This window comes from Pelmatolapia mariae, linkage group LG12 (assembly GCF_036321145.2).
Source record: "Pelmatolapia mariae isolate MD_Pm_ZW linkage group LG12, Pm_UMD_F_2, whole genome shotgun sequence".
NCBI lineage: Eukaryota > Metazoa > Chordata > Actinopteri > Cichliformes > Cichlidae > Pelmatolapia > Pelmatolapia mariae.
In genome coordinates this window covers 16,747,764-16,771,394 of record NC_086237.1, presented here as the reverse complement: position 1 = coordinate 16,771,394, position 23,631 = coordinate 16,747,764, and the positions used below count along the sequence as shown (strand labels likewise).

At 39.7% G+C, this 23,631-nt stretch overlaps 2 protein-coding genes across 2 annotated transcripts; one reads left to right on the top strand and one right to left on the bottom strand.

The window, feature by feature from the left end:
- Positions 1-1,044: 1,044 nt before the first annotated feature.
- Positions 1,045-13,660, bottom strand: si:dkey-96l17.6 (uncharacterized). The gene is made up of 20 exons (XM_063488751.1): positions 13,558-13,660; positions 12,730-12,918; positions 6,605-6,714; positions 5,955-6,047; positions 5,755-5,877; positions 5,474-5,566; positions 5,263-5,323; positions 5,033-5,175; positions 4,696-4,872; positions 4,407-4,567; positions 4,101-4,213; positions 3,816-3,919; positions 3,433-3,532; positions 3,156-3,348; positions 2,463-2,643; positions 2,121-2,358; positions 1,665-1,825; positions 1,469-1,573; positions 1,279-1,376; positions 1,045-1,193 (listed from the first exon to the last, which is right to left on the bottom strand). The coding sequence occupies exons 1-20, from the start codon at positions 13,658-13,660 to the stop codon at positions 1,064-1,066; spliced, it is 2,676 nt and encodes an 891-aa protein (XP_063344821.1). The 3' UTR covers positions 1,045-1,063.
- A 4,382-nt stretch (positions 13,661-18,042) lies between these two features.
- On the top strand, positions 18,043-23,279 carry anxa1a (annexin A1a). Its single transcript, XM_063489125.1, has 12 exons — positions 18,043-18,135; positions 18,759-18,837; positions 19,518-19,608; positions 19,854-19,948; positions 20,054-20,167; positions 20,425-20,515; positions 20,627-20,706; positions 21,123-21,267; positions 21,368-21,463; positions 21,572-21,630; positions 22,489-22,611; positions 22,767-23,279. Exons 2-12 carry the CDS (start codon positions 18,778-18,780, stop codon positions 22,824-22,826), a joined length of 1,014 nt encoding a protein of 337 aa, XP_063345195.1. The 5' UTR covers positions 18,043-18,135; positions 18,759-18,777; the 3' UTR covers positions 22,827-23,279.
- Positions 23,280-23,631: the final 352 nt, after the last annotated feature.

The window sequence follows — 23,631 nt, the reverse complement described above, 5'->3', positions numbered from 1 at the left end:
TATTTTTGAAAGAAAAAGTAGAGCTGATGTTGGAATTTTTTTTAAAGCATATACAGCCTACAGTTAGCCTCTTTCTAGAATTACTAAGCTAGTAATTCTAGAAAGAGTACAACTGAGTCACATAAAACAGCTGCAGACAGTGGCTTTGTATAAAACATGCAATCTGAAAACAATAATGTGCCTGTGCTTGTGTGGTAATGTATACTGGCTTTCTGTCTGTACCTTCACACTGTTCTGAGTGACTCATGGATGATGATGGCAATGATGAGGCTTACTCTGAAGTGAGTAGGGGAGGACTAGCTCAGAAGGATGCCTCCAAAGTACAAAAACAAAAAAACAATCTTGTCTACCTAGATACATATGTTAAGTACAGAAAACTGAGCTATGGGAATGTATTAAGTAAAGTAGAATGCAAGCATTTTAACCCTATTTTAATTTTTTATAGATTATTTTAATAATAAATATTAACTAAGGATACATATTAAATAATAAATATTGTTTTCCTCATGAGATCTGTGTCACAGTGCCGTATTTTTATATTCCATAGATTTTTATGTACAAGTGGACAAATTTTCTTTGATGCAGATTTGAACCTTTCCTACAATTCCCCCGACCTTTGAACTAAAGCTTTAATTTTACAAACTCATCAGTATAACTCTTGATAACAACAGTGTAACATTGCGTGCTATTGCATGTCTATTCACAGCCACTGAACTCACTGGCCACACACAAAGACGTGCAAACTGAATGACCAACTGACTTCTATTCACATCTTCATTTACACATGGAGCCTTTTATTGTGGGGGCCCGTTTCTATACATTCATTAAGAAACCACACGCAATCCTCACAGCAACTGTCAGTAACCGCATTGTGATGTCTGTCCAACTAATTAAGTAATGGCTAAATTAATATGTGAACGTCTCTAACAATCTTTACTCATAACTTTATTCACTATTACGACGCAGAACGGTTCAAACATCTTCCTCTTCCACGCTCTGCCCAGATCTCAGTTTCATGATCACCTGGAAAAAAAGTAGATTTACATTATTTTATGGTTTAATTCTAAATAGAAATGTATATATTTGAATAGCTGGCTGTGAAAGTGGCATGCACCTCTTTCAGCTGGGCAATCTCTTTACTTTCCACATTTCTCTGAGCGTTGTTGGTTATGGCCTTCACTCTTGTTGCATAACTGCAAAGTTCAGAGAGTTCAAGTGTTATTCTGTTGAGTTTTTACTGATAAAATACAATAAAACACAGTTTTTTTTCTCTGTTACATAAGAGATGTGAGCGTCTCGTCAAGATTGTATTCTGTAGGAGAGATGTTGACGATCATCAGAGTTTTGGCATTTCCACCCAAAGAGTCTTGCATCACCTGAGAGAGATGAAACACATTTTGGTTGACCTGCTTGTCTACGTTGGAGTTGAGAATTGAAAAACTAGAATACTGCCTTTTTAATTTATTACCTGTGTTAGCTTGCTATTCCTGTATGGCACATGGGGCAGTTCGGCAGATAAAGCTGAGATCACGTCACCCAGTGCACTCAAAGACTTGTTAATGGAGTTTGCCTCCTGCACAGAGGAGAACATGGAAGAATTTAAAGAAGTCATGACAAATCTTTCAACCACTCACTGACCCATGAAACATAAGATAGGAGCAGACCTTCAGCTGGTGGTCCTTGACACCTGTTTTGGCTGCTCGCTCACTGCCTGCCAGGTCTACAAGGCTCAGCTTCCCACTGCTTACACTCCCGTTTGTCAGATTCCTGCTCTCCACCATGATGCCAACAATTAGATGAGAGCGGGAACTCTCCACGTTCATCTCTTAAGAAATATCCATGACAAAAATACAACAGGACAAAGAAAGATGGATTTTGATATATTTCTGGTATTTTAAGAAGTGTGACTTCAGAAGATGTTGATTAATAATCAGTCCTCAGATTCTATAATGAAAAAAAAAGATTCAGCGTGTTGTTGCTCTGCTGTTTTCAACCCAGATCTGCAATGAAGTACCTAAATGCCACCCCACTGCTATAACTGTAACTAACACGATTAATCCAGATCAATTAGCAGGACCCTATTTGAACCGGGTGGCTTTTGCACGGCATCGAGAGCTCACTGGTGGCAGAGATGTGTCGGTTTGCGCAGGCCTGCTGGAACAGAGCGTAGAGCTCCTGGGCACTGGAAGCCTCTTTTGTCTCTGCTCCTTGGGCGAACACAACTCCCTTTCTGTTCCTCTTGATCTCCACCCGCCTGGCCTGGCCATGGGATTGAGTGTGTGCGTGGGCCTCACCAGCCTGGCTCGCAAAGAGGTCCTGCAGCCTGTCATTGTAGAGCTCCAACATATAGGCTGAAACCTAAAAGGAAGCACAGTAACCAGGAAGAGAGGAACAAAGGGAAGCAACGTCTTTTCTCTCCCAAACATGGTTTGTTTATATGCTGGTGAAATAATGTCTGCTACCTTGAAACTGAATTTAGAGCTGTTCTCGCGCATGATATCAAACATGGCATTGAAAGCTCTCGGGATGATCCCGGGATTCTTCTGTTCCTTATCCCCAACCATAGTGAAGGTCTTCCCTGAGCCCGTCTGGCCATACGCAAAGACACAAACGTTGTAACCGTCGATAGCTAACTGGATCAGCCTGTGGGAAAAACATTTTCTTCAGTTGAAAGCATCAAAATATATGGAAGGCTTGATGTTAAGTTACCTCAGGAGCAAGAGGTATCATAAATTGGGTTTCGCTGTTTCTACTTTTCCATCAACTCTTGAAATCTGCTTTTGAGCATAATTTGCTCCCTTTTAACGTTACTAAATAGCCATAACATTGCACAGCAGCAGAATCCCAAACTGAGAGAAACAGTGTACAGAGGTGGCACAGCAGCATGAGCGAATGCAACATCAGCTGTCGTCTGTGTACTGGCAATGAAGGAATTTTATCTTCTCTAACGGAGAAGAGCTCCCACTCATCACAAATCCCAATTTAACCCAAGCTTGAGTGCCTCCATGTGGCACACGTTAGGTAACTGTAGCTTTGGTTAGCCTGAGCTGGTACCTTAAAGTTACTTTTTAGATTCACAGTGGTTGCTATGATAGAAATTTGGGACTCCCTGTGTCTGTTATGTCACGTTGAATAAACAGGGCCGGGCCCCTCACCTGCTGGTGTCATGAAACAAGTCTTCCTGAGAGGCTTCAGCACTGAACACCTTGTCAAACTGAAACTCCCTTGGTCCACGAGGGGTTTCTACGGTGACAGAGTATTCGTCTATTTTTTCCACAACGATGGCCCCACCCTGCGCAGCTTCGGCTCGGCTCACAGGGCGAATCCGACAAAACACTCTAATTTTACCTGAAGAAACATGTTTTTCTTTTTAGACTAAAAGTCTAACTAAAACTAAAATGCGCTACATACAGTACAGACATACATGCATACCTTTCATATCTTCAACCATATTGTAATATTTTTTCCTCAGGGTCCTTTCTGAAGTGTAGTTCTCAATTATTTTCTTTTTCTCTTCTTTTTCTTGCTTCAACTTGAAAAAGACATGATGATAAGGAAAGAGTTATCATAGTGAGGAATGCATTACATAAAATCAAGTATTTACAGCACTTTGTGCTAAAATATTCTATAATCAATGTTTAGAATAACAATGGGGCTGCTTTGGTACCCTGTTGGACTGTTGATTTATAATATAAGTGATACCTAATGAGCAGCATGTATCTGTAAAAGCTCACTGTAGACAGATTAATGCCTCTGTCTGTGGTTTCTGTAGTGTTTGGGTGGACAGATCTGACCTGATGTGGTAAAAAACTAACCTGATCCTGCAGCAATAGAAGCTGCTGACCGGCACTCTTAACTCCACCCGTGGTTTGGCTTGCCTCCTGACCCAGGATATCCTCCAGTTCTGAAACTGCACAGTCTGAGTGGAGATGGAAAATACAAGAGTGATATGTAAAAGACTGTTACTAATATATTATGACAATAAGATGTACATTTTTGTTATATAAAAGAAGTGAAGAATGTATGTGATGTGACTATATGAATTCATTTACTATTACTGGCTGGAGCCAACATATTCAGGAAATATAAGATGTATTTACCATTCATCACGGGGCTCTCTCCATTTTTAATGCAGCCTAAAGCGATTTGACAGACCTCAATCTCCCTCACTGTTTCTTGCAATAGAGACAGATTTGACTTGTATTTCTCTGACCTGTGAAATATAAGAAAACCTTTAAAGTAAAGTGTGTAACTTAACTTAACCTGATATTTTGATATTAAGCAGTTATTACAACCATTAAGAAATCATTTTTTCCCCCTTTCTTTCTTTTTGTTTGTTTGTTTGTTTGTTTGTTTGTTTGTTTGTTTGTTTGTTTGTTTGTTTGTTTGTTTTTTCAATTTCTAACCCCTCCTGGTCAGTGGCATCCTCTCTGTCATTGCTTTCTTCTTGAACATTCTTGAGTCGGTCCAGTTTGTTTCTGGCTTCGGCCAGAGCAACCCGATTGTCCGCAATCATCTGGTCTAACAGGGCTCTGGTTTCAGGCACTGCACTGCAGATTTCATGAGCCTAAAGAAAGAGAAATCGATGCAACAGCCTAAATAAATCAGGGAGGAAAAGAGATGATTTTTCTTTGATTTTATTGCTGGCAGTTGGTTTTCCACATAGTTTAATATTAACTAATGTGTGAGCAGCACCTTGTGTATGACGGTGCAAAGCAGAACGCCACAGGGTGGCTGAGGCACCGGAGGAATGGGGCTCCTCTCTGCCTCCAGCAGTTCAGTGATCTCCCTCTCCCTCTGGTACAGGCTCTCCTTTAGCTCCTCTAGACGAGCTTTAGCGCCCTCCAGTGGTTGATCAGAATCACTGCAGTCCTTCATTAAAAAAGTGGGTTAGTCCACCAAACATAAATCAAAACAAAACAGAAAAAGCAACACTCTAAACTTTTCTTCTTATTGTCCTTTTCATGTTTTTTTTAACTCCTTTATCCTTTATTTGAGAAACAAGCTGTCACAACAACAAATTCAAACCCACCCCTGTTTGTTCCTGTGCTGACAGTCCTTCAATCTCCAGGTTTTCACCTTCCCCTGTGGTTTCCTGCTGCTCCTGTGTGGAAACCACCAACATTTCTTGGACTTTTCCTATTTCTTGCCGGGCCATCTGTAGCTCCTGCAATGCTGCTCAATGCAAAATGGCATGAATAATTTGTTAGGCACAAACATTTGGTGTTTCACAGACTTTAACATCATGGCAGATAAACTCACTGGAGGCCTGGTGACTGTGCAGGACATCCAGCCTGTTGGAGAACAGTTCCAGCATTTTGCTCTAATTGAAAGAAAAGAAGAAAATCTATGTGATTATATTGTTAAAATAGACTCAGTGTTCTTCTCAAATAAAGCCACAAGAGTGTGCTCTCATTCAGAAGCTCGATGACTGATGTAAGAGGTCATGAAGTCTGCCAGACTGCTATGCAACCTTTTCTCTGTGCCACTGCAGGGCCTCTTCCACACTCCTCTTCCTCTCAGCTCTCTGCTCCTTCAGCAACAGCTCATTTTGAGCTTTCAGGCTCTGCAGGAAACAGGAACACGAATGCATGTAAATATGTATCCGGCCACTCAATATTTCAGATGTGGATTACAAGGAATATGAACTGGAAAATTAAAAGTAGAAATGCACCACAACAAATTTGCAGTAAAATGAGCAAGATTAAAACAATAGAGGTGTTCATGTACGGCAAATAGGAGAAGGACTGCGACCTCAACTTTAGCCTCCCAGTCAGCTTTCTTCTTCTCCACCTTCTCCTGGTAGACATCCAGGATTTTTCGCAGTGTGTTTAACTTGTTCTGATAGTGAGATCTGATCTTCTGCACGGTACAATCCTGATGAAAGAGGACCGTTGTCAGTACTGTTTTGTTTTAGTAGACTCCCTCACACAGACACTCACACACATCATCACCTGGTTCTCCCGCATTGTCATCTGGAAATTCGCTTCCAGCTCCTGGACCATTTCCAGATGCCTTTTACTCATGCTTTCCATGTCCTTGGCTATCTGTTTTTACAGCGCACAGTCACTAACAGATATCAGATAGACACAAAAATGCATCCTGGTATCATGATCCTGATCAAATGCCTTCGAGGGCAACAGTGGCACAATCAAGGCAGCCATGTGAGTGTGAATGAGAGCAAAACAACAGTGTCTGACAGTGTCTTCATTGTGTGTCTGCATGCCTGCAACCAGGCAAGGCACTAAGTAAAAGGTCTGAAGAAATATTTATCATCCACTGAGAAAGAAGAATAAGCTACTTTGTCTGCTTTGACCATGCTAACATGCATCACAGGCTGATTGAGATTAGGATGTTAATTTTTGGTTTTTCTTCTTCTTTTTGCTATTTCACTTTGGAGTTGCCCAAGCAGGTCATCTGTTTCCATCTGCAAGTTCAAACAAACTAATTATCTCCCTTCTTACTTTGTCCCTGAATCATCCAACCTGAGCTGTCTCTCTAACATATTAATCCGTGATACCTCCACTAGTGTAAAACTGATTCGACTTTAAATAAAACTACACTGGTCTGCACGACTGTCCTGTGATGATCCTCATTGTTTTACCTGAGCAATGCAGAGTTCAGCAGACTCATATGGGATGTAGATCTTGCCACCTGGTGACTGCTCAACTTGATCTGCATCACTCCTGCCTGGCAGCTGAGATTCTGATGAGCCTGCAGAAAGAGCAAGCTGCAAATGACTGTTTATTACAGAGAATGGGGCTTAGTTAAAGTGATAATTAGTAGCAAGCCTGTCTCTCTAGTGCCATGCACAAGGAGCATGATTTTAAATCTGTACACAGGTAAAGTTCTCAAAGTATACTTGGAAATCATGTTAAAATGATGACTAAGCTTGTAAAAGCAAACACACATAGACTTAAACTAGATAGACTGCACTGATCTACCTGTCTGCCAGTTCATGTTGGGCAATCAGCATGTGGCACATAAAACTTCACTGAAACAGTTTCTAAAAAGGGATCAACAATGCAACCATGAATAATCTGCTTGTAGTCCTATGTTAACTTGTGCTCACTTTGTCCATTTATGTATATTCTATAGATATTCAATTTAAGGTCTGCCTAGAGAATGAATTACAAATCAAATTAGGACATGAATGCAGGGGTGTGTCGCAAGATTCACATTTCATACTCCTCCCTGTATTAAAACGAACAATAATAAAAAGTAACTTTTCCACACTCCACCACACCCACTGTCACACTCGTCTCACAGCAGAGAAAGAAACTAAATTGCAAATTTAAAATACTATAAAATTAACATTTCAGTATATGTTTTTGCTCTGAATCTGTGGTTCCCAACCATTTTGTCCTTTGACTCCTTAAAATGAAAGTGTTTTTTGTATTTTTCGCATGTATTTCTGTTTTTTTGTACTTTGCTGTTTTTTTATTATTACTCCTGTCTCAGCATATCAGATATGATTTAACTTTTGAGGTGTGCTGGCCTTAGTTTGGGATTAATTAAACCTAGCTACCAATGTTCCCTCTAAGCTGCGCACGTGCGCAATTGCGCACTGCTGGCACGGTCTCTGCGCACAGAAAATCTGTGTTGCGCACAAAAAAAATCTAACCTGAATTGAAATTAAAATTAAAACTTTAACAATTCTGTTTTGCATTGTTAGTCAGTAAGTGACTGGCTGCTCCCGTATGGGATTAGAACGATGCCACCTTATCTCATAGTCCAGCCAATGATGCGATTCACATTCGTATATACGCAGCCAATCAACGTCGTTGACAGGCTATGACAGCGTCCTTATGTGCTGACACTGGAGTTCTAGTTAGCAAAGCGGCGTGGCTGATGTGGAGTGAAGCCACGTTAATGACAACGTGTACAACCATTGGAGAGGTGAGCAGGACAGATGGAACAATTGAAAAAGGGAAAAGTGTGGACTTTATACCAGTTTTTAAATTGTGTTGATAGGCCACGTAAAACCAGAGTTATGATAAAAATATATACAATGTTTGGTTTTCTTCCTGAATACTGTCGTTGTTTATATTTACTGCGGGAAGAAACGGTAAAAACGGCGTTTTATAAGGAAAACCAACACAGGCGGAGAGTGCTCACAGGCACTCTCCGCCTGTGAGCAAAAACAAAACCAACCCCCCACCCTTTCCTATTGGTCGAAAAAAGTACCATGTCGACCAATCAAAAAATGATATGGCAATGTGGCATCTAGTTGTTAAGAAACGGGGGGAAGTTTTAGGAGTGACGGCGGTGTTCTGAGATGTGAGAGATTTGAGACGTTTAGCGCAAATCTTGTGTAGTGAGTGTGTAGTGTAGTCAATAGTTTTGTTGTGTGTGTCAGAACAATGAGGCGACTGCTGAATGTTACAGGTGTTACAGGAGTGATACATCTGCTGTTGTCAGGCCTGCAGGTATCAGGCTGTTGTTCTCCTTTGTCTCATAGTGGACAGAAATTATTTTTGGAGTGGCACAAATAATTTGTGTGGCATCAGATTTGATGCAGAGCACCTGATTGTTCTGTAAATAGTTTGAAATGTTTATTTAAAAACACCTTGGCTGCATTAAAAAAATAGCTGCAAAAAACTTTGTTTGCCAAACTGAGTTACTTTTTTGAAGAAGTAACTATATAATTAATTGCCCAACATTGGTCATTATATACTGTATTTGGCAGACAGAGTTACAGGACTCTCTCCGAGACCACAGACTCATAATGCAAGTCAGAGCTTTATGAAAAAAAGAAAAAAAGTGTGTTTTCAAAATTGGAGTTCAAGTTATTTTTACTTCCAATAGTGTTAACATACTACACAGGTCATGAACAAGATTTTTTAAATTTTCATTTATAAGTGGGCTAAAGCAGTTAATTAAAAGTAGTCTAACATAAATGTAAATGCTGTAATTTGATTATTTTAATAAACCATGTAACTTGGATGGATTCGATGCTGGCGTGACCACAGTGCACACGTCTGATGTCGCTCACAGTGGTCCAAGGGATCGCTCAGGGAGTTTGTGTGTTCGCTCAGACACATGAAAAATTAGAGGGGACATTGCTAGCTACTCTTCATCCAAATGCAACAGTGAGATGCTGCTTTAACACTGATGCTTTAAAAAATTTAATAATGTTGTGCACTATAAAACACGGTCACCATCACCAGTACTTTTATTATTGCTACTTTAAGTATTTTTAATTTTTTCTTGATTTGTCACAGACTGTTTTACATTGTTGGATTTTTTACTTTTACTTCAACGCAATTACTGTGTAAGCAGAAACTGAACACCCATACTGCAGGGGAAACACGCACACACTATAACCCCCATTTCCTCTCATACAATATTCTTTGTAGGATATTGTAGGTAGCACACTTTCTTTTTCTTTTCTTTTTTTTTTTTACAGCACCTTGGTTGACCTCTTGTCCATTGTGTTTCCTTGGGCTGGCAGTGATCCAGCGCCTGAATGCGGCCCACCTCTTCATCCAAAGAGTTTGGGGATAAGCAACAGCTTGAACAGCTAAGCACATGTTTTTGGAGAGTTGGAATTAAAACTGAATAGATATGAAAAAGCAGAAGGTACAGGTTCTGTAAGCACATATTGTCTACTGGAAGCTTTTTTTGTAATCCCTGTGTAAACATAAACAGTTTCCCTAATTTTTTAAGTCGCTTAAGTGAAGAAAATTGTAAATTTTCACCCAACTATCTAATTATATTTATATAATTTATATATTTATATATACAATTTTCTTTGGATACACCTTTTCATTTAATGGTTTTACTTTATTTTCATGACTCTTTACGTTACGTTTCTCACTGAAGGTACAAAAACTATAAATGAACACATATGGAAATATGTAGTAAATAAAAGCATGTGAAATAACTCAAAACAAGTTTTATATTCACTCTGCGGTCCATTTCATCCCAAACCATCTCCACTGGGTTTAGGTCAGGGGACTGTGGAGGCCAAGCCATCTGGTGCAGCACTCCATCACTCTCCTTCTTGGTCAAATAGGCCTTACACTGCCTGGAGGTGTGTTTGGGGTCTGCCTCACACAAAGACACGGCAGGACACTTTTCCTTAGTAGTGGTTTCTTAGCAGCTATTTGACCATAAAGGCCTCATTTGCACAGTCTCGTCTGAACAGTTGATGTAGAGATGTTTTGCAATTTCTGAGACTGGTAACTCGGATGAATTTATCTTCAGCAGAAGAGGTGACCCTTGGTCTTCCTTTTTTGGGGGCAGTCCTTGTGTGAGCCAGTTTTGTTGTAGCCCTTGATAGTTTTTGCAACTGCAATGGGGACACATTCAAATTTTTAGCAATTTTCCAGACTGACCGACTTTCAGTTCTTAAAGTAATGATGGACTATCGTTTCTCTTTACTTAGCTGATTGGTTCTTGTTATTATATGAATTCTAAGAGTTGTCAAATAGGGCTGTCAGGTGTGTGCCAACCTGACTTCTGCACTACACAACTGATCTCCCAACCCCATTAAGAAGGCAAGAAATTCCACAAATGAACCCTGACAAGGCACACCTGTGAAGTGAAAACCATTTCAGGTGACTACATCATGAAGCTCACTGAGAGAAGGCCAAGGGTTTGCAGAGCTGTCAACAAAGCAAAGAGTGGTGACTTTCAGAAATATAAAATTTAAAACATATTTAGAGTTATTAATCAGATTTCTTTCTGACATAGTTTCATAGATCTTGCTTCATATATTTGATGTCTATAGTTAGTATATACAATTTAGAAAGTAGTAAAAAATAAAGAAAAAACATTCAATGACAAGGTGTGTCCAGATTTTTGACTGGTATTGTATGTATATATAGAATTAAATAGTCATGATACTTTACAGGTGGAAGCTTGTGAAATACTTTCATTGTTTGCTTGTGTACTTTTTTTTACCCAGCTTGCTTGTAGAATTGAGTTGAAATGCTAGATTTTAACAATGAAATGAATCATATAAACTAAAAAAACAGCTCCAAAAAGTTCAAATAAATTCATTTAGCTTCTTTCCACGTGGATGGAAACTGTATTTTTGTTACCTTCACCCCAGAGGTTATGTTTTGGTAGTGTTTGTATGTGTGCTGTCATTCTGTCTGAATAACATGATAACTTAAAAGTTTAAATGAATTCTGATAATTCTGATCTTTTTAGGGGTGTAGAGTGGAGTCATGGCCATTAAAATCCCGCTTACATTTACAAAGGTCTTCAAGGTCAATGTACTGATTCATTGGTCAAAAATTGACAAAAAGCCTTATAACTGAAAAACTAAGATTCTTACAAGCGTGGTGCCTATTGTCAACATATATATAAAAAGTAGCATAGTAAGATTTAAAATGTTATGTTATATTTGAACTCTGACCTCTTGTTCAAGCTCAATGCATTGATCTCAAGGTCAAAGTGATAATACAGTAATGCCATAAAGAGCATTTAAAAATGTTTCTTACTGTCATTGTTTGCATTGAGAGCATATATGCATTTATGGAATAATATATGGGGATTCTTAATATAACATTACTTTGGACCTTTGACCTTTTCTTCAAGGTCAAATAAGGTTAAACCTCAATAATCTTTTATCTTTTTCATGAATGCTTAAAATTCTACTGCATTGGTTTGTATTGGGAGCATTCAGATTATGATACTGATATATGGGGATTCTTACTGTCACATTATAGCTGGTATCCAAATATCATGTGACATTTGACCTCTGACCTCACTTTTGCATTTCACATCTGCCTTTTTTTCAAGTTGGGCCCAACATGTTATCTATCTTTACACAAAGTATTGTCAAGAGAATGAACTGCCTAGATAGGAAAAAAACTGTAGGCCTCCCGTTGTCCAGCCACCTCCTCCAGCTTATCCTGGGGAACACCAAGGCGTTCCCAGGCCAGCCGAGAGTTATAATCTCTCCAGTGTGTCCTGGGTCTGCCGCGGGGTCATTCCGGTGGGACATGCCCAGAACTTCTCACCCAGGAGGCATCCTTTTCAGAGGCTCAAACCACCACAACTGGCTCCTTTCCATGTGGAGGAGTAGTGACTTTACTCTAAGGGAGCGTCCACCCATACAATACTATTCTCTTACAAGTAAATACTGCTCAGAGTGAGCTAACCTGGTTAAAGTTTGTAATCTTTTTTATAACAAATTTATGATCATTTTATTTCACTTACATAGAAGGACTCTTGGGAAAACGAAAACACATAAATCACTTGGAAACAGTTCCATTTTATTTCTAAGATTTCAAACATGTCTTACATTTTCATTTTGAGTGATTCATGGCATTCAGTTTAATGTCTATTTACATTTCTGAAGGCTGCAATCAAAAAGTAGATTATAACATGATTAATATGTTCTAGTTAACTAAACAGTTAGTTCTGGCTTACTTTCTCTTTCAGTTCGAAGCTTTGCCACTCTCAGCCTTGTCTAAAATATTCCACAAGTTGGCCCTGTTTGACAACTTCATCATTCTCCGTGTCATGCAGAACCCATCCCACCCTCTCCCCTCTTTTGTTCCTCGTACAGGAATGTGGGTGTGTTGTCATGTTGTAACTTTCCTCACAGAAACACCTTTCAGCAGAGAAACAGAAATTATGTCAGGAACTGGAGAGAAAGTTACTGGAGTACAAACACAGTTATCCAGTTGAATGAGTCTAAAAGCAGGCTATAGAAGAGCCCAGCGGTAAAAGGCAGAAAACAGGGCAAAACTGAAAGTCAGCTGGTCTGACCTGCTGTGGTTTTCTCATACTGGTCAAGCTGTGTGTTGTGAATAATCGGGGTTGGCCTTTCATCTTGAAGCTCTGGTACACTGCCTGGTAGCTCTTCCAGCGTCTGCGCTGCCACAGGGACTTTAGCAACCCTCGAGGACACCACACGGTCCTCGGGGCAAGTAGACCTGAAAGTCGTCTCCCAGGCAACTGAGAGAAACATATTACATATGAACTATAAATACAAACAGTGAAAAGATGAGATATGATCCTTCCCTTCACTGCCATTACTTTGGATAGACTTTTGATGATTGTAGACAGAGAAAAGGTGAAAGAACAAAAAGGAGGTGCAGCATGAGGACACGCAGCTTTAAGGTACTGATAACATCTTCATGGGATATAAAGACCTTTAAAGCCATGAGAATTCAATTGCACATAAAAAATAACTGTGAAAAACACACCTGGTGTAATTTCTATTCAGATGTAGTGGCTACCAGTTATTAATGCAACTGCCATGTAAGTCTGTGTACTTGTCAATCAGTATGTGTGCTTGCATGTGCTTCGATCTGGTTCCACAGGTTCTCGTATCTAGATTTTCAACCAGACCTTTTTAGGAACAATGCGTTCTGTTTTTTTTTTTCAATGCACTGGCTGCTTCAATGCTTCACAAAGGAGGCATCCAAGCAGCTGAAATATTTAACCCATGTCCAACTTCATCTGTCTGCACCCAATACCCTCTGTCAGTTCTATTCTTATGTGATATTAGATACAACAAAAAAACAAGGATGCTATTTTCACCATGCATACAAATAAAAGCCATTAGTAATGGGACTTTGTTTCTAAACTCACATTGCTTGCCTGCAGGAGCTACAGATCGATGTCTTCCTACTTTCTTTCCCAGGAAGGTCAGTGAATAGGATCCACTCTCAGCTCCGGGAGAGTTCACGTACATTGTGTATATAAATATGTGGTGCAGGTCACTGCTACACTGAAAAAAAGGCCATGTTGGATTTACTTAATTCAATAGTGGACATTGGTTGCACACAACTGGTTTGCTTTGGCAGAAACTTAAACAACCGAGTTAAATCAACACAACTTATTCATATTCAATAAACCTGTGCATTTTGTGTTGATAAAACGCAATTGAAACATGTTTAGATGAAGTAAGTTGAGCTCTTGGAATATTTTAATCCTTCACAATTTTGTCATTTTATTTCAACACTATTCAATAACTTTTACCCCAATAGTACTTGGTCACTTAAATACTACATGTTGTCTTCATATTACATAATGTTCAACAAAGTCTAGAGTCTGGTTAACATAAAAATTTAATGGATTTACAACAACTACCATCCTCCTTTCTGGGTTGCAGGGGGGCTGGGGCATAACCCTGAAGTGATAGGGTAAGAGGCAGGGTACACCCTGGACAGCTCACCAGTCTATCACATAGAGACAAACAACCATTTGCACTCACATTCACAGAATCACTAATTAACCTAACCTAACTCTAATGACTGCATGACTTTTAACTGTGGGAGGAAACCAGAATACCCAGATAGAAACCACTAGCGAGATTGTGGATTTGAACCTAAGACCTTCTTGCTGTGAAACAACAGAACTAACCACCACGCCACCGATCCGGGCTTAACAACAGTAGGAAAGCTATGATTTCAAGGCTTGATGCAGAATTTTCTGTACGTTTTTGTCCTTGACAGGTTACACCACAATAAATAGCAATAGCATACACGTGGTGTGTGTGTAGTTGTCTGCCTCTTATGACTCCAGTGATTTTCCTGCAGTTTGAAATCTTGTGCGATCTTGTGAATTTCATGAGTCCAGCAACTAACCACTCTTACTAGATTGTAACATGTCATCTCAACAAGAACAAATTAAGTTGTTGAATTTCATACAGATCCTACATGATTTAATTACGTTCAAGATAGAAACATGAAATTTGTGTGTTCAAATTACAAGGTAGCCTTTTAACAACCACCCAATTTATATTTTTCGGTATACCGAAAAAAGTAGAGGCGGCTGCTCGACTTGACTGAGATGGATGCCTTCCTCAAACCACGATCCAAAGCGCACAAGACTGAAATCCCATGCGGTGTCACGAGATTTAACATTGCTATATTATTGACTTACTTCACTCGAACATGATATGAACAATTTAATCTACCCTCTCTGCATATCATGTAGTTTCTACACTATATAGTTACACTTAACTTTAAAGCATGAGGCAATAGTGTTAAATACACGCAAGATGCTTACATAAATCCAAGAGATGGACAATCCCTTTTTTTCAGTGTATTCTTTAGGTTGATCTCTGTTAAGTTGACACATGAGAGTGGACCCGTCTGAAACACACAAAAAGGAAAAATCATGTTGAATTTTGAAAGCTAAAAAAAATGAACTTATAGACTGAAAATCCTCAAATATTTTAATCTATATCTTGAACTTTCAATCGCGCCCTCAAACTATGTGCAGATGTCAAAATGCCCACTCAGCAGCTTCACTCAAGGAGTGTAATCCTTCAGTCAGCCACTCCAAGCTACTATAAGCTGCAAGCTTCAGAACAGGAAAAACTGAAAATCCCAAACTTTCAGTGTGGACCTATTTTTATTTTCAGATTCTCTCATTTCACTGTGTCGTATCAGGACAAATCTTCAGCTTCCTTTACTAAACTTGTGCAAATTTACTATAACACCATCCACTAAACTGTAAAAATATGCAAATGAATGTATATTTAAATACAAAAATGTAAAAAAGAGAGAAAAAAAAAAGCAGAACTACCTGGTTGTCAGAGCAGCTCAGATCCCTTCAGTGTGATTCAGGCCAGGGTGCTGCTGTGCTGATCAGGAGAACGAGATGATCCTGATCTCTTATGGGAACCAAACTCTAAACAGTCTTTAAATATTAAACCTGCAGAGATAGAGTTTCACCGGGTACCAGCTTAAACTCTGCACAGCCAGAGGGTAAAAAGATGCCATAAACAGTCCTCAGGTTTCCCGTGTGTGAGATAGAGATTGTAACTGGATGCTTCCTCATACTAACAGACACATATATGGTTTACACACACACACACACTTCACTTGGGCTTTGTTTTTTCTCTTTCTTTTCTTGGAAACCTACATTTTCCCAAATAAAGTTAATAAAACTGAAACACACCACCTACATCCAAAAAATAAGAAGAGAATGAAGACAAAATCAGAAATTCTTGCTAATAGAATTTATTTTGTAATAAAATCATATCAGTTGCAGCTGCTACTGTTGTCCTTTTGTCCTTGGCTCAGGGTCTCTGTTACAGTTTCCTTTTTTTTCTTTCTTAGACTGAGAAACTCATTTGGAACATTTGGCCCACAGCTTGAGCATCTGTTTAACACACCTTCCTTAGAGGTAAATCCACCCGTGATACCACTTTAATGAAAGTGCAGCTTTGCCTGCTGTTTCCCTTTATTTCTCCACATTCGCAACCCTAACCCTGGATATCAAACTGACCCTTTTTCTCCAATCTGGAAACTCCAACCAATTAATCACACAAGTCTTTCATCACCGGAAAATATCAGGACATATCGTATATGTGACGGAGGTTTTATTGCATGTCGCCACTAGCCTCTGGGAATTCAATTGTTCCGTCTGATTACAAAGTCTGACGGGGTTAAAATATTGTAATCACTGACAGCATTAACACTCTGTTGAGACATGCAGACTTCAAGGAGTATGACAACCTGGCCCTGCTGTCATGACAACACAACACACCTCAGAGACACGCATTATCTTGTCACTCCAACGCTTAGACTTTGGAGAAATTTTGAGGTCTTGGTTAGCTTGGTTATTCGTACAGACAATGTAATGCTGGACTCCCACATAAATACATCACAGTAGTGCTGTCATACTGTTTAACATCACCCGTGGATAACCTTGTTGCAAAGACAAGAGAAAACAGCAGGAACGTCAAAGACAGATATTGATCTACCAACCAGTAAGACCAGTGGCGGTCCTAGCCTGTTTGGCACCCTGGACGAACACTCCCTTTGGCGAAACTTACACTTACACTTACACACACACACACACACACACACGCACACACACACACACACACAAACATATATATGAAGAGAGAGAGAGTATGCATAGTACGCAAACACTTAACAAACAGCCATCATAATTCACCATACAATGAGAATAGGACAAATCAACAACTGACAATGACTAATTAATATTGTGCTGAACACAGTCCAAAAGATTCAGTAAGCTACATCAGTCTCTACTGTTTACTATCATAGCCAAGTGGCTAACAAACGTAAACAGAAGTTTTCACTATCCCTACTAATTAGTGTTATCTTGTTGTATCTCTGTTGTGGTCAGTGCTATCCTCTATGCTGTTGCATGCTGGGGCAGCAGGTTGAGGGTCACAGATGGCAACAGACTAAATAAACTGATCCACAAGCCCAGTAATGGTGTAGGGATGGAGCTGGACTCCGTTAGGGTGGTGTCTGAGAGGCAGGTGTTGTCCAAGATAAGGACAATCATGGATAATACCTCCCACCCACTCCATGCCATGCTGGCTACTAACAGGAGCACGTTCAGTGAGAGACTGAGATGACCAAAAAGCACCACTGAACGACACAGGAAATCATTCCATTTCTGGGATTTCGCACAACCCAAGATTCAAATTATAATTATAATGGGCTTGGATTTACAACATTATGAATGAAATGTGCTCTTTTTGGACACCCCCCCCCCAAACAATATATTTATTGTTTGTTTACTTGCACTGTTGTAACTGGAGCCTCGTCGTCTCGTCTCTATATACTATACTATATCGGAGATGACAATAAAGTTTACTTTGACTTCAGCACAGCAGCAAGCAGCGCACCGAGGGCTCTCGCGCTCACGAAATTTTATAGAATTTCGAAAAAACATCGGTGCAAATTATAAGTCTGTATCATTATGTCTCGTGTTTGTTGGTTTGTTTTTATTTATTTATTTTTTTTATTTTGGTGGTACTCCAGCCAGCCAGAGACTCCCCCGCCGCCCCGCCCTCTCCTCCCTGTGCCGCAAGCAGCAACCCAACCCTGAACACACCACTCCCAGATGTCCCACATGTCCACGAGATCACAGTTTTTATTAACATTTTTTATACCTGGCACGTGATCGGCAGATGTTTTCAAGTAAGCAACGGGACTGTTTTAAATCTGCAGGAGGATCTGTTGCCAGCTCTTACACTGAATCCGGATGTTGCGTTAAGATTGCGGCTGCAGAGGACACACCGCAGAGATTCAGCCCAATGGTAGCCGCGGAGGGCGGCGTGGGCTGGACCCGTCACTAGGAGTGGTTTGTGCTCGAGTATAAATACACGCTTTCTGTGACTACAACGCCCCTGGAAACTCGGTGAGACAAACTTCTTCTCTTTAAGGCAACACGGTAAGTCTTTTGACTCCCAGGAAATCTTTGGCGTTGTAGATTCTGAACTCAGCTGAGTTTGGAGCGAGATTTGATGGCTTTCGGTCTCCTCTCCCCGATGAGATCTAAAGTTGCAGCAAGGTATATTGATTGGTGCAACTTACGAGGCGGAGGGAGTGTGAGGTTAAAGTTTGTCTTGAAAATGCTCTGCTGTCCCAACTACGTAGAGAAAGCAAATTCTATCATAAAATCAATCGAGCGGATGATATAAATAGATATATTCTATCCCACATTATAATGTATGTCCGTATCAGAGATGAGTGGGTGTGGCCAGGGTGTTTGCTACAGATGCTTGTCATTATAGAAAACTGCTTATTGTAAATCCAGAGTAGATATCTGGACTTTCACTTGACCTCTCCAACAGCAGATAAAAGAAAACACTTTTTTTTTTTTTGTTTAATACTTTAGAACTTCACTTAGAAGATTGCCGAAAGAGTCACTACTTTGAGCAACATTTACAAAAACCTTTATTTTTAGATGCTCAACTGTTTCTCACAAGGAGAAACAAAACTTTAAATGCTACGATAAATGTTCATATTTGGATCAAACACTGCTGACATTCTTCTTCTCCTCCTCTCTTACAGACAGACTCCACTCCCCACCATGTCTTTCATCCAGGCCTTCTTGGAGCAGAGCGTTTACTTGGGCATGCCCGATGATTCAGTATGTAACACTGTGGTTCCAGTTGCTAAGGCCAAACACCCTGTTTTTCCTTTTTTTTCCGTCTCTTCCTGTGGTATGCTAGGGTGGAAAAAGTGATCTGGCAGTAGAGCAGAGTAGAAAAACGCTGCGTAGGAGGTGTCGATATAAAAAGAATGAATGAGTTTAGATGTTGAAGAGAGGAAGGAAATTAACAAAAAAAATGGTGGTAGATTAATTATAGAAACATCATTAAAGTAAAAAGGGGCCTGAACTGTAAAGATTATATGCACAGAGAATGATAACCATAGAGAGTCTTGGGAATGTATGAGTCACTGAAGCCGGAATTTGAGCTCCTCCCTTTATAAACTCTGCAAACAGAACAAAATGGTACTTCTCCTTTCCCCGATTTCTTAAAGTAAGCTTAGAGAAAGTTGCACAAGTTGTAGGATAACAGTTTGGACTCTTTTATTGTTCACTTCAGTCCAAACGGGGCATCTGCCAACATTTTAAAAGCTTTGTGTTGACATCTGAAATATAAGGGAGGAACCGTAGGGGCTCCTTTTTTCTGTCTTAATTTCAAGGATACAGTCACTGGGTTTCAACACTTTTGTAGTTAAAACATTTGAAAAATGCACCTCTGCATCCCACCTTGTACATTCCACTAAAGTATTTACCAAACGCAATAATCTGGCACGTTTCAGGCTTTAAAGAATGAGGGAACGGTGAAGCCAGCGCTCAATTTCAACCCTAGTGGAGATGCAGCAGTCTTGGACAAGGCCATCAAGACAAAAGGTGAAGCTGAAATGCATGAGGGACGCTTTGAAGCGTGTGCGAGCATGCTTTGGTGTTGCAATGTGTCTCTAAGTGTTAAGTACAGACTTTCTTGGCTTTCTTGTCAAGAATCTTAACACCCTCTGGTGGCCATCATATGTAATTACCTTCTGTATCTCTGTGGGATCACACACACCAAACAATGAATGCTGAACAGTCATACTGCTGCAGAATGACAGGAATGCTTGTTTTACTTGCTTGTGCAGGTGTGGATGAGAACACCATTATTGAAATTCTGGTCAAAAGGAGCAACGAGCAGAGGCAGCAGATTAAAGAGGCTTACCAGAAGGCCAACGGCAAGGTAATGACAATTAGACAAACACGATCAGATCAAGACATTACAAAACTGACAGGAAACATTACTTCCTCTGGATCATACATTTAATCATCCGTTGATACCTCTTAGCCTCTGGAAACAGCCCTGAAAAATGCTCTGAAGGGAGATCTGGAGGAAGTCGTGTTGGCTCTGTTGAAAACTCCTGCCCAGTATGATGCCCAGCAGCTAAAACTGGCAATGAAGGTACACAAACACACATTACTAAGATGAGCACATTGACAAAAAAGCTATTAGAAAGTACTTGACTACATATGTGCAAAATGCTTTCTCTGGTTTCACCATGATCTCTTATTGTCGGCACATGATGATATCCACCCACTTAAACATATTAATCCTTTGTTTTTCTAAAGGGAGGTGGCTAAAAGGTGTGTTTAACTGGTTTTGTGAAGCCTTAAGAGTCTTTCTGTCTCAATCCTTCTATCTGTGTATCTCTGCCTCAGGGTCTGGGAACAGACGAGGACACCCTGATTGAGATTTTAGCTTCCCGAACCAACCGGCAGATCGTAGACATAAAGAAAGTCTACAAGGAAGGTTTGTGCCAAAGTTCAAGCAACAATCTTCAGTTTCTAGAAGCTAAAATTTGAACAACAACACAAGTGCCAGTGGGAAAACTAATTCCACTTTTGCGATTACTTTGCTAAGAATACAAGAAAGAGCTGGAAGAGGACATCAAGTCTGACACTAGTGGAGACTTCAGGAAGGCTCTCATTGCGCTCTGCAAGGTACTTGAGTGTGTTTTATTTACTGCTCTGTTGCAGGATCTTTACCGAAATCATTTATTCTGTCATAGCACCAGGATGCTCTAAGTTCTGAAACAACATAAGACTCCCCACTGAAGCTGGAACACCGAGCTGTTTATAAAAAGCAAACTTACTCCCTAGACACACACATACAGTCACGTGTACTCACATTTGGATATCTTACAAACTCAGTTCACATTTTAAAGTTAAAAGCCACATTTTAATTAAATTTTGAGAAATGTGAAGCTTTCTTGGTGAATTCAGTGGCATTAAATAGAACATTGTTTGTGCTTACTGTGCTTTTTCAACTTGCCAACTCTTAAAAATATCCATGATTTATTAAATTAGCTAGTTTGATTGCTGTGCTGATGGAATCAATCTGTTTCTTCATATCACAGGCTGCCAGGACTGAAGGAGTTTGCGAGCAGCTGGTTGACAGTGATGCCAGGGCTCTGTATGAGGCGGGAGAGGCCAGGAAGGGAACGGACTGCGCTGTCTTTATCGACATCCTAACCAGCAGGAGTGCCATTCATCTCCGACAAGGTTGGTTTGATTCTTGCACCATTAAGTATATATATTTTTTTAAGTCTTATCTTTAACATCTCCTTCTTAGGAATAACACCTAATCTTTCTTCTACTTCAGTGTTTGATAGGTACAAAAAGTACAGCAAAGTGGATGTGGCCAAAGCCCTCGACCTCGAACTGAAGGGAGATATTGAGAATTGCCTCACAGCAGTTGGTAAAGTCATAAACCTCTGTTTATGAAACCTCTAAACTATTACTTTAGCATTAAATCAGCATATTCTGGATGGACTGGATTAAAACTTAAAAAAATATATATTCACAGTGAAGTGTGCTGGAAGCAGAACTGCCTTCTTTGCAGAGAAACTCTACTTGGCCATGAAGGTACAGTATATGTAGGATGCTACAGGTACAACTAAATATTACAGGGAAATAATTCACAAGTGGATAAATGTAGAAGTACTCTTTAATTTGGATGATCCCAATTGCCATTTGAAAAAACTAATTGGCTGTCAATGTGGCTCAGGTTTTAGAGCCGGGTTTCTGCTATTTAGTAGGTTGGATGTTCAGTCCCCAGTTTCTGCATCTGTATATTGATGTGTCCTTGGGCAAGCTTTTGAACCCCAAATACCTCCTTCTCACAGAAGATAATTAGACACTGGTGAACAATGCTGGGCTGCTTTGGATCAGAATGTGCTAACTTTAGATTATTTATGTGAATTAGCCAATCGGCTAATTCACATAAATAATAAACAGCTCAGTCAGTGTCAAAAATAGGCTCCCATGAACTGGAGAAGTGTCCCAGCATGAGAAACCTGAGCCATGGACAAAGGAGTATTCATGCATTTAATACATTTATCACTGGGTGAATGTCTGAACATAGTAGCATCATAATGCTGAAAAAGGGTATTCCTTTGCCCACTGGAGCAACTTTTGACATGTTTGATCTCAGTTTTTACAAAACAAGATAACTAGGTGGATGTTTTTAAGTTACAAACTGACTTACATTTAGTCAGTTGCATAGATATAAAGAGTAAATCCCCTATAATTTGTCCAGTTCTTGAAGTTCTGTAGCAAAACAGCTCTTCGCTAAATAGAAATAATAGTCAAATCTAAAACCTTTTACTTTTAAAAATTCCCTTTAATCACATGCAATATTTCTGTTATCTTTTCCACATATAATATAATAAATGGCATGTTATAATATAAATGTTTCATGACTGGCTCGTTTCTGCCCTTCAGGGTAAAGGTACCCGCAAGCATATCTTGACCCGCATCATGGTGAGCCGCTCTGAAATTGACATGAAGCGGATCAAGGAAGACTACAAGAAGAATTATGGCAAAACACTCTACCAGGACATTCTGGTGAGCAAACATCTAAAAGTTAAACCCATTCCAGATGTTCAGTTTTGAATGGATTGTGCATATGACGGTACAAAAATGTCAAAAGAAAACATGTAAAGATTTATGGATTTAAAAAAAAAAAAAAAAAAAAATTACTTGTATTTTTCTCCATTTAGGATGACACCGCAGGTGATTACGAGAAGATTCTGCTCGCTCTCTGTGGGGGTGAAAACTAACAGCCTATCGCTGGGATCAAAGCTCATACAGCAGAATATCCATGCCAGTGTACAACTGTGGAAAATCGCTTGTTATCTCTTAAATACATAATGTGCCTTTTGTGCTTGTGGAGACCTGACAAGACGGTCTTTCTTTGCAAGACGTCATGATAGTTAGATGATATTGGCAATGAGCGAATACTAACCTGGAGTTGACAGAGCAGTGCAGATAGGCCGTTTCCTTTCTGAGAAATTCTTTTTATTTCAGCGCAGATCTCATAGCATTATGCCAGAAGATCTATGTTCTAGACAGACTTTGCTTGCACTTACTAGGTTCTATAACTAAAGTCCAAAGAGAAGCTGATGTGATCAGTGCAGCTCATGTATCCAGATCACCACATGCCAATTGTTTAATGTTACCATTACTCTTGAAGGAGATTTGATGTTCTGCAAATAAAAGCTTTTTTTACTGAAGGTTAGCCTGAGTGGTCTTGATTATTTACAAATTCATACAACACATATCAGACACGAGAACAAATAAGTGGTCAAGGTTTACATACATACATACATACATTATGGGTGCGAATGTCTTTGAATTGTTATTTTTCCAGGGTGGAAGGAGTGGTGCTGAAGGTTCTACAATGTCTTTAACTGGACAAAGCCAAGGCCTATTGACTTGATAGTGATCGTGATTGACAACTGGTAGTTTCTTTTTGCCAGCATAAACAGGATTTGTTAGAGCTATTTCTAAAGGGGGAAAAAACCCTTCTAATTTATCATTAGTTCTGAAAATTATACATAAGTACAAGTTATTTGGAAATATCAA

Bases quoted from the DNA above. Each gene is read 5' to 3' on its own strand.
- si:dkey-96l17.6 (XM_063488751.1), bottom strand. From the start codon at position 13,660: ATGTACGTGAACTCTCCCGGAGCTGAGAGTGGATCCTATTCACTGACC. The intron at 5,878-5,954 runs GTGATGATGTGT...CTCTTTCATCAG, and splicing joins TGACAATGCGGGAGAACCAG to GATTGTACCGTGCAGAAGAT. The intron at 3,349-3,432 runs GTATGCATGTAT...ATGTTTCTTCAG, and splicing joins TATGGTTGAAGATATGAAAG to GTAAAATTAGAGTGTTTTGT.
- anxa1a (XM_063489125.1), top strand. From the start codon at position 18,778: ATGTCTTTCATCCAGGCCTTCTTGGAGCAGAGCGTTTACTTGGGCATG. The intron at 19,949-20,053 runs GTAATGACAATT...GATACCTCTTAG, and splicing joins ACCAGAAGGCCAACGGCAAG to CCTCTGGAAACAGCCCTGAA. The intron at 21,268-21,367 runs GTTGGTTTGATT...CTTCTACTTCAG, and splicing joins TGCCATTCATCTCCGACAAG to TGTTTGATAGGTACAAAAAG.